The 12622-nt window shown below is 42.2% G+C and overlaps 1 protein-coding gene across 8 annotated transcripts in view; it reads right to left on the bottom strand.

The window, feature by feature from the left end:
- The window catches only part of MYO9A (myosin IXA), a 137868-nt gene that overhangs the window by 7417 nt on the left and 117829 nt on the right, over window positions 1-12622 (bottom strand). For all 8 annotated transcript variants that reach the window (XM_035132342.2, XM_035132343.2, XM_035132345.2 and 5 more), the window contains 8 exons: window positions 11825-11872; window positions 10314-10425; window positions 9690-9751; window positions 6141-6333; window positions 5317-5445; window positions 4560-4665; window positions 3674-3805; window positions 2294-2417 (listed from right to left, as the gene is read on the bottom strand). In XM_035132342.2, coding sequence (XP_034988233.1) covers window positions 2294-2417; window positions 3674-3805; window positions 4560-4665; window positions 5317-5445; window positions 6141-6333; window positions 9690-9751; window positions 10314-10425; window positions 11825-11872 — 906 coding nt within the window. The remainder of the gene's footprint in view (window positions 1-2293; window positions 2418-3673; window positions 3806-4559; window positions 4666-5316; window positions 5446-6140; window positions 6334-9689; window positions 9752-10313; window positions 10426-11824; window positions 11873-12622) is intronic.

Genomic DNA, 12622 nt, shown 5'->3' on the forward strand with positions numbered 1-12622 from the left:
GATAAAGTGAAACATTCTGGAGAGCAACAGTGAGATCCTGGAGACAATACTGAGCTAGACAGATCTGACTCAGTGGAAGGCAACTTCCTATGTTCATTTACGTGCAAGGAAGATTCATAATTACCCCTGGCATTTCTTCTAGCAAGAAGAGGGGGGAAGCAGACTCCTACACTGCCCCTCTCTGGCAGGGTAATGGACTATTTCTTGTTTTCTGGTTCTTCTTGAGAATTCTAGCTAAGGTCGTGCTGGTTGTTTTGTTGTTGTTGTTGTTGTTGTTAGATTTAATAAAAGTTGGATGGGGAAATAGCTTTTCAGAAGGATGGATCTGAATTTGCCCTCTTCCAAGCAATTGTTGCTTAGGGTCTTAACATGAAAAAAGGACTGATCAAGCGGGCAAGACAAGGAAGAGAAAAATCACTTAGAAGAAAATAAAGGGTTAGTAGAGAAGGCAGAAAAGGAGAAAATAAAAATGTAAGGAAACCAGCTCAAGGGAATGGTAAGGTCACAAATCACAAATACAACTTTCCAAGTGAACTAGCTTTACTGTGATATACTTTTAGTTCAGGGATAGGCAATGCTGCTGGACTAGTTTCCGTAATCCCTGACCACTGGTCCTGCTGTCTAGGGCTGATGGGAGTTGGAGTCCAACAACATCTTGAGGGCCATATGTTCCCCATCCCTGCTTTAGTTGTTTGGAATTGCCTGGAAGTCCAGTCTCAATCTGCGACTGGAAAGCTGTTCCATCAGTAGCAGAGACAGGCTGGTGTTTTTACACTCCTCTAGAGACCACTTGCAGATCAGATGCTGGAAGAAAGCAATGTACTTGGCTCACTGCAACCTCAGTCACTATTCAGAGACCTTTCCTGCCACCCCTGTGGAAAACTGGCCTCATCTGTGCTCCCTGTTGGTACCTATTCTACCAGAAGAACCCAAGGACAGTTTAAGGGAGAACAAACAAACAAGCACACGCACACACAGTTATGAAGTGTGTTGGGGCATGGAATGCAGCAGCACTGAAATGAGTGAAGGGTTACAGCACAAGGTCAGTGCAATGCAATTCTGATACATACCGGGATCGAACTGCGGGTTATGCTCATAAATCTAACGGCAATTAGTACAGGTTTCTGGATTAGAGAGGATAGGAAAAGGAAAGGAGTAGGTTAGAGTGCACGTGCCATCACCCTTCTCAAAGAGGAGCTAGGCTTTCAAATGGAAGCCAGATCTCAGCTGCAACTGTGAGAAAGCATAAGTAAACCACAAGCCACTGTGTGCTGCATAAAAGAGGTGGATTAGCACTGATTGTGTGCTCTCAATACAGCATGCTGAGCGGACTCAGAGTGCCCATGCTTGCTTCCAGCAGTGTAACTGGGTCACCTGCCACATGACTAGCGAAGCCCTATTATATAAGCAGATAATGTGACACATTACAAAGCCTGCCATGTGTTCCATCTCCAAACAGAGGAAAACACAGGCCATTTCAGTGCTGGAGACTGCCTTTCAACTCAGCAGCCCAGTTAACAATGTGCAAGCTTTTCATATTTCAGAAAGGCAATGAGGCAAGAGGAAGCCACCTGCTAAAAGGAGCTCAGCATGTGCTGGACTGAAATATGCATGGCAGCTTCATCACAGGTTCTCCCACTGGCACGTGCATGTGGGAGGGAAGCAAATGGAAGCCTGTTCTGTGTCAGATGAGTTTAGGAAAACCAGATGCTAAGAAGGGTTGCTCACGGAGGAAGGCCAATTACACACAAGCTAAAGTGGCCCAAATTCACCAAGGCAACCATGAGAAGTAAAAATATCAGACCCCCACCAAGGAACTAATGGGTTGGTCTTTGTGGGATAATGCCAGATTCCCACCTTCTCTGAGTTTTTGCTTTGTACATATCTGCACCTCTGAAGACTCAATCCAGGATAAAGCCAAACTTTAGCTTCTGTGCTAGACCCAACTGTGTGTTAAAAGGTTTTGAGGATGTATAAGGTTTGGAAAGACATGAAGAAGAGGAGATTGGGGAAGTGGGAAAAGGAGGGGGAAGAGAGAGAGAAGAGAAGAGAAGACAAGAGAAGATACATGGGTGTGTTCTCAGTTCCAAGATATTGTATTAAACAAATCTGCTATTAAACAAGTGTGGCATTGAAACACACACACAATCTATCATCTCCAAATTCTCGCTTGAGGAGGAAAGTTGCACTAACAAATGTGGGCTGACTGGGGGACAGGAAGACACGGGTCTCGGTATAAATTTCTTCCTGTTATGAATGGTCAGCCAGGAATTCATCCACTCCTTCGCCTTACCATAGACCTCCTGATCATCGAGAGCCGGCTCTTGGCCTTGTTCTCCGCGAACTCGAGGCTACTGATGTCTTTAAGGCGAGCCCGATATTTGTCCATTTGCTCTACAACAATCAGCTCAATGCAGCTGAAAGAGAAAGTTTGTTAAGATGGAAAACTGAGCTACATTTGACTGTAGGATGTATACACAAGGAGATAAATCTGAAAATTTTCTTGTTCTGAACACTATGATTGAGAAACTGGCAGACCAAGTCTATTCTGATGGCTGCCATTTCAGGGATCTCATTTCCACAGCAGTACTCCCTGCCTGCCACCAACATGACTGACAGGGCCAGTGTCACTATGGGTCATCTTTAGAGATTCCCCTGAAACATTCTCCACAATTTCACAGTGTATTGTATGCAGGTACTAAGGCTGCCCCCTGAAAAGCACCAACCCTGGAATTTCTGCAAGTGTGTGTGTGATTAGAAGCATTTCAGAAGAAGGGTGTTGATGCTTACTGCAATAGGGAATGAAAAAACATCACTTCCCACCCATCCCTTTTCTCCATTGGAGGCAAGAATGCAATTTTTCATCATGATGTACAATTAAATACACATAGAAGTCTCTTTGAGACTGCTGGCTGAAAACAATAAATAGGGGTGGAGATAGAAAGTGTAGAACTGCTCCCCACTGCACATATTCAGTCTATTCAGGGGAAGGGTTTTCACAAGTTTCCATTTTTGCTAATAATTTATCACTAGCAAGATACCCACAAGACAGTGAGCATACATACAGAAATGGGGCCATAAAGATGGCCTGAAGCTGAGTGGGTAGGAAAGTGATAGATCTCACTTTCTTTCACAGTTGATTTTGCCTCCTCCTTTCTCTTGACCTCTGATCCTTCTTCTTCTCCTCAATCTGCACATCTGAGTTCTGTATTGTTATCACTCAGTTGCCTTTTCAGACAACAACTGTGTTAACTGCTATTCACCTCTACATGCCCACATTTAGCCTTGGATCTTTGTTCCCAGTCCCAGTACGGACAGCGGCCTTCATCTGTTTCCTTGGTGTGAGGTATGATTATCACTAGGCATGCTCATCAGTCTAAGATTAGAGTGGGGTTGGTGTAATGGCTGGTAGTGTCTCACAAAGCTATTCATGACTCCTTAAAACTGTAAAAAGCAACTATCTCCCTGTGTAGTTCTCTGGAGAAAGAGGCACTGGGGGGTTTCCCTCCTATGTAAAAGGTTTATTCTTTCCCACCCTCTCAGCTTTCAGAGGGTACCTCCCTTCCCACACAAGCAAAGTAGCGCAAGAGAAAACGGCTGGCAGGCTCACAGAGGTGTGGCACATTAAAGAGGAGGCTTCAGAAATTACAATGCAGCATGTATTTTTTTTTACCTGATTGTTTTAGAGACATCCTGAGCACTCCGAAGAGGGTCAGTAGTATCTGGACTGCGGAGAACGCATGGAGCAAACACAATTGCCAGGGCATTAGCTGACATCCGATTCGTCTCCTCCTCTAGGGCAATTCTAAACAGCACCATAATATGACACCATCATTTTTTGTGAGAAGGCATCAAGTTGGAAATTACAAAGTTTGGACACAGGTTAAAGAGAAAGAAAACCAAATATGCTGGGGATGGGATGTAAAGAGATATGGGAAAGGACTCTCAAAGGTTGTGGGGAAAGTTCGTCCTTAAAACATTCATGTGCTACATTTTGCCACACCTCTTTTATTCATGACCTCAGCACTGATGGCATACAAAGGTGCCAATTTCTATGGCCTGTTAGGCTGGCCACATTCAGCACTGCAAGTGTGTTAGAATAAGAACAATACAATATTTTCCCACTAACATGAGGGCCACAGGGTAAAGACACAAATGTTAACGTTTTGCTTGACAACTTAAGGACAGTGGCTAGATACCTAGAACAATCTGACTAGCTGCTGCTGTGTGTGCTTGGATTGTAGTGTTGTTTTAATCTTGTACTGAGAAATGTATATTTTCTGACTGATGGTCGAATAAAGAATGATGATGATGATGGATTGTAGTGCTCATTGAGAGATCATAATCCGTGTGATTTTAAGCAAGTCACCAACACACAGAACTTGATATCCAAGGCAGGCAGCTTTCTTGCCACACTGCATGCTTACAGTATACATGCACAAGTCTCTGAGCATGCAGTCTGCCACCACAAGGATGCTTACAGGAAGTTAGGGGATATATATGTTACATGATGATATACATTAAGGGAAAAAGGAAAAAATTCTACTATCATTCATTACCTTACAAGATGGAAGATCAGTCGCTCCAAAGTACTCAGATGAGTACCAGAAAGCTGGCTGATCACTGAATAGACCCCACGAATGGCCTCCTTCCTCTCATGCAAACCTGCAGAAAGCACATTTAATTCAATTCACTGGAATACATACTAGAATTCTTCAATAATATAAAGTCTTCTTCAAATTAAAATCTAAGATCCAATTGCTAAACACCCCATTCTCACCCACTGGCTTCACTCTAGCCCTCCAAATGTCAACAAACATGTCTTAGAAGCTGCCTAATGCTCAGGTTTTGGTGAGCCTCCTAGGAGAGGAAGTGCTCTTGCAATCCAAAGGTGGCACAGGGATAGTATTGCTAATAAGGGTGCTAGTGGGACTTAAAAACCAGCACTTGACTTGTGTCTGCAGTGCAAAGAAAGAACCCAGCCAGCATATAGTGACCCATACATAGACCGCCTCCCTGCTTTGCTGGCCTATTTCCACTAGCCCAGGTGGGAGGAGCTCTGAGTGAGTCTAGCTATAAAAGTTGTTGCTGGTGAAAGGGGTGCCTCAAGAAAGTCTGCAAATATCCTTCTGGACAAAAAGGGAAGCTGTCGAAATGATCAATTGGGAGAGAAAACAATACTGTACAATCCTATTGTGGGAAATGAAACTTTTTAGTTCAGTATTTAAAAAAGAGGTTGAACTCCTCTAAGTAGAACTGCATTCTTTTTTGTGCAGGTTTTTAGCAGTCATTATTTGCAAGTACACATTTTCATACCCATAGCTCGCAGAAATTCTTCATAAAATTCAAATGTCATGAGAGGGTTAGGTAAATCCCGCAGCCACTGTTTGAACACACTGGCAATGACATGGATGTTGTAGTCATCAAGATTCACACTCTCAATATCTAGTTAAAAGAGAAGGGAGGCAAGCAGAGTGGAAGAAAATTGTTAAGAAGGAAATTATATTTTGCCTCTTAGTGATCAAGCCAACAGCTCTATGCTAACGTAACAGTTGAGGCTTGAGGCAGACAAAAACCCTCTTCCTTGGAACAGGTTACAAAATCATATGGATACAGCACAGAGGATGCTTTCAAGGATTTGCGTGTGGGGATGGGTCAGGCACTACTGAGCTCTGTCAGCCTTATATATGATACAAAAAGTCAACTTCAAATGTCATAGCCAACTATGATTTTAGAGTCCAAACCAATGTTTGAGGTTCCAAGCTTGCAAACATGCAGAAAAGCATTGTAAAGACCTGCTTATCTGTTTTCATCTTCCTTATGTTCAGCACACCCAATTCTATAATCCACAAGCCCTTGGTAACGACACAATGGCCATAGCTTTAGTTTATCTGTTCAAACAGTGAACCAAAGCTGGCACAAACTATGGTTTACTTCAAAGCACGTTCCCAGTTCTGGTCTGCTGGCTGATAGTCAAAAATTATTTGTCAATTCAGCTATTATGCCAAAGTCTAGTCAAGCTTCCTTAACCATAATTAGGAGTGATGTACAAATTGAGCCTATAGCTCTAAAACAGTGTGGATCTGTGTTACGTATAATCAGGAGGAAACAGATTCCTCTTTTCCAGAAGGCCTCCTCACCTGTGTCCAGTCCCTGCCGCAACTCTTTGATCTTATTGGTTGATCCGGATTTCCGGTAAATGCCCTCTGTGTACAGTGCATGCATTTCTATATAGCTGGTGAGCTTCTCAAACACTAAGGGCACTGTTCGCTCTTCAGTGGTCAGACGGGAGAGTTCAACCCCAAATTGCCGTGAGGAAAGCTCAGGATCGTACTAGAAGAACAGAGATGAGGTTATCAGTATCTTTTAAGAGGCAACAAACCAATACTGTCCACAGTTCAGTGAACCCAGGATGCATTAGGATGGATCCTGGTAACAAGTTCAAGCAGGAGAGAAGCACATGGCTTTAGAAACAGCAATTGCAAAATTTTCAAACATATGAGACGGTATTGAAAGACAGTTGTGGAGTTTTCAAACCCTTATCTGATGAAATTCTTTTGTTGCTTTTACAGTTTGTATATAGATGGCGTGTTTTTAGAGTTTGTTGAATTGATTTTATTTTTAGAATTTGTGTTTGTCCGTTTTATTATTATTTATTTATGTATTTATTTATTAAATTTGTTTGTCACTTTTTCTTGCCAAGGAAATTCAAAGCGACTTACAACCAACCAACCAACCAACCCTAGAAAGAGCCATTAAATCTGGGAGGGAACACATTAAAGCAGAGGTTTTCAACCTTTTTGAGTCCATGGCTCCTTTGACAAACTACATTATTTCTGTGGTACCCCCATAGGGAAACACTTTGAGTCTCAGGAAAAAACAATGCATTAAAGACATCCCACCCACTTCTCAAAGCCCACAGATCGTCAAAGGCCAAAGAGCTAGTTATAAAGGATTTTTTTTTTGGCCTAGCACCTAGTTTTAGTCTGTTTTTATCTTGTGCACTACTTCATTGGCTTTATACTGTGAAGAAGTCTATAAATCTGCATAGTATGAATAAGAATCATAGACCAATGAAAGGCCTTTTCCTAGATAGTTGTTGTTCTTGTTATACTCCTGTGTTTACACCACTGTGATAGCAGCAGCACCACAGTCCCAGTTAACAGCAAAGGTAAAACTCAAGAGCTAAAAGTGGAGCCATAGTAAAAAAAATGGCTCTGAAAAGCAGTCCCCATCCAAGGCTGCTCCTGACTCTGCCCTTCTCTCTAGGCTTTACTGCTTGGTTTGCTGAAGTGCAGGACTCCCATTTCACAAGCCTCAGCTTTGCAGGTGAAGGCAGAACAGTAGGAATTCTCAGTGCAGAGATAAATAACACAACTAGGCTGTGACACAGTCCGAGAGGCTACTGGAAGACCTGGATATGCTTTTAAAAAAATACTGTACCATTTAAAGACTCAGCAGCCAACAGTTAAGACCACACTTCCACCTAGACAAGAGCTTCTGACTGAGGAAAAAAGTGCAGGGCTTTAAAGCAAGCTTTGATCACAAGTGCAAAGAGTTCCCAATCAAGGACTGAATGAGAAAGGGGACACAACACCAGGATCTTCCAGCATTTGGTTATCTTCTTTTCTCATTCAACATAACAATTAACACATGAAAAAGGGAGTGATTTTCACTGGGTAAGGCTCTCCATGCAGGAATGCACCTGAAGAAAATGGGTCAAACACTGGGTGAATGTATTACAGACTCTTTTCCTTAGGATTACAGCATGGTCTATCTTTTGCTGTGACAGCCCTGTAAGCACTCTTTATTATGGCATAAGAATGATCAGTCACTGCAAACTATCACTAAAAAGCTACAAGGCTACCACTGAAAAGGAGGGAAATAGTTCTTTATAAGGCAACCCTCCTAAAATGAAGTGACCAGGAAATAAGAGAAAGTTTGAGATCCGCTAATATTTTCTAAACTCGGCATAACAATACATTCCTGAATTGAAGCACCATCCTGATATGAAAATACTGCTTTAGACTGAAATTGCCAGGAAGTATTAATCAAAAAGTTTCCAAATAACGAGGTAGGCCCCAAGGCCACAGAAGTCATGAGATTTGGCTGAATTATTCAACAAACCTTTTCATGTCACATTTCATGTTACATTTTCTGTAACCATTAAAAAACTAGAAACATTCTTAAAATGGAAAACCCTGACTCAAAGAAGATAAAACCTCAGTGATACCACAACAGTATAACAAAAGCATCTCAAGCCAATTGTTCCAGCATTACTATTATTCTTTCTAAGCTTGCTTTTTCTGCATTTAAACATTTAATGCACAAGATCCTGGCAGCAAACCACTTAGCCTCTAGTATGGGAAAACCCCACATTATCTAGATTTTACTTGGATGGAATACCTTAATTTCTTGTTTGCTAATTTTTTGATAGAAGGCCCAGCAAATTTAGGCCCAGCAAAACAGCTAAAGATGGCTGTGCTATTTATTAGATGTGACTCAGGTGGCGCTGTGGGTTAAACCACAGAGCCTAGGGCTTGCTGATCAGAAGGTTGGCGGTTCAAATCCCTGCGACGGGGTGAGCTCCCGTTGCTCGGTCCCAGCTCCTGCCCACCCAGCAGTTCGAAAGAATGCAAAGTGCAAGTAGATAAATAGGTACCGCTATAGCGGGAAGGTAAACGGCGTCTCTGTGTGCTGCTCTGGTTTGCCAGAAGTGGCTTTGTCATGCTGGCCACATGACCTGGAAGCTGTACGCCGGCTCCCTCGGCCAATAATGCGAGATGAGCGCCGCAACCCCAGAGTTGGTCACGACTGGACCTAATGGTCTGGGGTCCCTTTACCTTTACCTTACTATTTATTAGAAAAATAAAACCCTATTTATTTTCGAGTAATTGGTACCCTAAAACTGTGTATGACCTATCATCTACAGTTTATCAGAAATTGTGCAAATCCGGTTTATTCACAACACAGCACATGCACAATCCGGGGGATGAAGGGTTGGGTCGGGCAGACCAGGGACAATGTAAACCAAAATGGCTTCAAAGAAATACATCCAAATGTATTTCCAGGCTTCACAGTGAAAAGAAAAAGACTGCTAGTTACATACAGAAAGAGTTAGTTACCCTGGTCCACAAAACATATACCCTGAGAATATCTCAAAGGATATCTCAAATATCACAGTTTTGCCCATGCTACATCCGAATACATTACCCAAAGTCACACCAGCCACTGACTGAATGAACTAAACACAGAAATTGAAAAGGAACAGTTTAGAGGTAGGCCAGCAACTAAATTAATTTTCCTTATTTTCATATCCATTACTCATTTATCTGGAAACTAGGAGTATAAAATTAGTGGGTGCCATGGAACCAAATGGTCAATACTAAGGCACTTAAGTTATAGTAAGGGCCTTAGAAAATCAATATTGTTATGGCAGTTGCAACACAAGTCCTGCATTTTCCATAAACTGTGAGTTTCTAGGAAGATATGAACAGCCTCCTCCATGTGATAAGTGACAAAGAACCTATGCTGCAGATTTGAAGACGAGAGCCTAGCAGAAGACTCACTTTGCCATAGCAATCTGGATTTTCCATACCAAAAATTGAGGTCCTTCACAATCCAATAATGCAAGTTATATCAGGGAATATTGAAAAACCACTGCAAGCTGAAGATGAAAGAAACCGTACCTTTTTGGGGCACTTGGTTGTGGTCCTCAGGCAGCACTTTCTGTGGCAAGCATGCTTGCATACTGAAATCAGGAACACAACAATTAATACACTTGAATGCTGCTGTGTTGTGACTGATATTTACAGGAAAGCATTTAAAAGGGGGGGAATTGGTTGAGCACCCCATCACACCTGCTGATTCCCTCCAGCATTAGAACTATGGGGCAAATGCAGGATTTAAAACCTGGAGGGCCTTCAGAACATGCAACCTTCTGGTGTTCACTGTTGGCAACAGACTGTAGAGCTGACCTGTGCCCATTCTGAACTACTTTTGTGTCATTTAAGGGGTAAGCAGAGGACAGTGCAGGGTGAATTTTAGGAACTGGACACATAATTCTAATATTGGGAAATAGCATGGTATAAATATGGCTTGTTTGTACACTACAACTTGCTGCTGCTTTTTCTGACTGATTTCAAAGAGGGAAAACAGTGGAAACTTTCACGTGCAAATAGTCACTATATGCTTTTTGGATCCAAGACAAGTGTCTATTGGGGGGGGGGGGAAGAACCTTTAAAAAGGGTAGGAAAAAGTGCAGATGGGAAGAGTACATAGTAAATCAGTAAGAGTAAACACTTCATGCTTACATTTACAAACAGAGGCCTTGTCCATGATCCATATCAGGGAGGAACAGAATTCACAGTAAGTGGGAATGCTGTACTGAGTGGCCTTAAAAATGTGACCATTATGTTCTTCTACCTACAAGAAAAAAATCAGTTTGACATTCATTGACAGCTGAAAACAGATTTGAGTGTTTACTCTTCTGCTAAAAAGCTAAACTAAGCTATACCAAAGCATTTCAGACAGCTGCTATTTCACTGTTTGGGTGGAATGCTAAAAGCGCATTCTTGGCCCTGCTGGCTCCCTGACTCCCAGAATGCATGTGGCATGCCAAATAATTTAACATATAAAAATGTCCTACATGATCGGACTCATAATCCATCCAACCCTGTGGCTGTCCCAGAAAGTTACAACCATTAGAAAGTATCAGCAGAGTACTGGCAGAGAATCCTAGTCCCTGATGCTCATAATTAGATTTATGAGATTTTGATATTCTCCCACTGTCATATCTTAGTTCATGAGGGAATGTACGACTGGGGAGCGCCAATTTTCTTGTCATTAGTAATGATGCTGAGCAAGATCTGGGTTGTTCCAACAGCGGGACAGTAGTCTAATGATTCAAATTATAAAGTGAACTAATTGCAGTCTGTAGTTCATTCTAAAAATAGCTGTTAGGGCAAGCAAATCTATAAATTCAACCACAGCCAAGTTAATGTGAAGAGTGTTACTCGGATAAGCACCAAAAGCAGAGTGAAGTAAATTGAACTATGAATCCCATTGTCCATAAAGGCAAGCCCCAATGTTCTACATATTTCAGTTAAGATTACCAATGTGTGTCCACACACACAGTTAGTACATTATCCCACAGAAGCCTTTGCCAACCTGGTACCCTCCAGATGTTATGACTACAACTCCCAAACACTTGGCACTGGAGGACACCAAGTTGGTGAAAGCTGTCTTATAGCCACTGTAAAATTAACAAAAACCATGCTTTGTTAAGATGTGTTCCTGATCTATAACTCTGGGTTGTTTCACTAGGTGGCACAACTGTTACAGAGCTGATTGCTTAATTTCTGAAATATATAAAAGCACTTTATGACTACAAGAATATAACTTTTTTGTTCAGGACCCATGGCCTGTTAAGTGACTCCTAGCTTCAGCTTTGGCTCATACAAAATTATCAGCCATTCTATGACTGTTATATCAAAGTAGAATGATGTGCTTGCATTCCGACAGTAAAAGCCAATAGGATTCAAGCGGCACACAAGCAAAATCTAATGAACTTGTGGACCAGTAGTCGTAGTGTTTGAGTTCATTATGGGGGAATAGACCTGGGGTGAGGAACCTGGTGCCCTTCGCACATATAACCCCCATCAGCCCCAGTCAGCAATGCCAATGGTCAAGGGTGATGTAAGTTGTAGTCTAGCAACATCTGGAGAGCCACAGGTTCCCTACTCCTGGAATAGACCTTCCTAAATACTTGGTGCAAAATAATGCATTTAAACTAAACAATGAAAGAAGAAAGTTTTCAACTTACAACATCTGCTTCCTTCTTCCTTCTCTTTTTTCTTTCTGTTTTGGTTACCTGAAACAGAAGTAGCAAAATCAGAAATTAACAGGTTCAGAATCTGTTCTCCCAGTTACCCCTATGGTTCATTCTGCATCCTCATGCAACTTTCAATCCTTCACAAGCACTTTTCAAGGGCCCAATTAATGTCAGATGGAGATTTGGTATCTCATATAATGCTTCTCCCCTGCCCAGTACATCCCTCTGTGATTTCACTTCAAGCCTTCAAACCTCTAGCATTCCTAAGACACTGCTCAATTAACTCTGAGGTGGTTGGAGGAGTCTAGAATCCTGCTGCCATGGTGATACCGGTACCTTTAAAAAGAAATCCAACAAAGGGGCAAATAAAAAAACAATCCTGCCCTGACTGCTTTAGTACTAACAACTGCCCTTTGCATATTTTTCCATGCTTCCAGCTCTGTCCAAGAGACTTGGCTCCATTCTAGAATGGCAGCCATTAAAAAGATGTGAGCACACAGGTGTACAATTATGAGATTGTATTCAACTAAGCAGGGCTGGCCCAATACATTTTGGCACCTGCGGCAGACACCCAAATGATGTCCCCCTCCCTGCCAGGGAAGGAGTGAGGGAAGGTCTGTATCGGGATCTGCTGCCTCCGTAAATCCTGACACCTGAGGCAGTCACCTCACCTAGCCTCATGGGTGGGCTGGCCCTGCAACTAAGTTCTATTCAAAGTAGACCCACTGAAATTAATGGACCTAAGTTAGTTGTGTTCATTAATTTCAATGGGCCTATTCTGTGTAGGTC

The sequence above is a fragment of the Zootoca vivipara genome, chromosome 14 (genome assembly GCF_963506605.1).
Source record: "Zootoca vivipara chromosome 14, rZooViv1.1, whole genome shotgun sequence".
In the NCBI taxonomy this organism is placed as follows: Eukaryota; Metazoa; Chordata; class Lepidosauria; order Squamata; family Lacertidae; genus Zootoca; species Zootoca vivipara.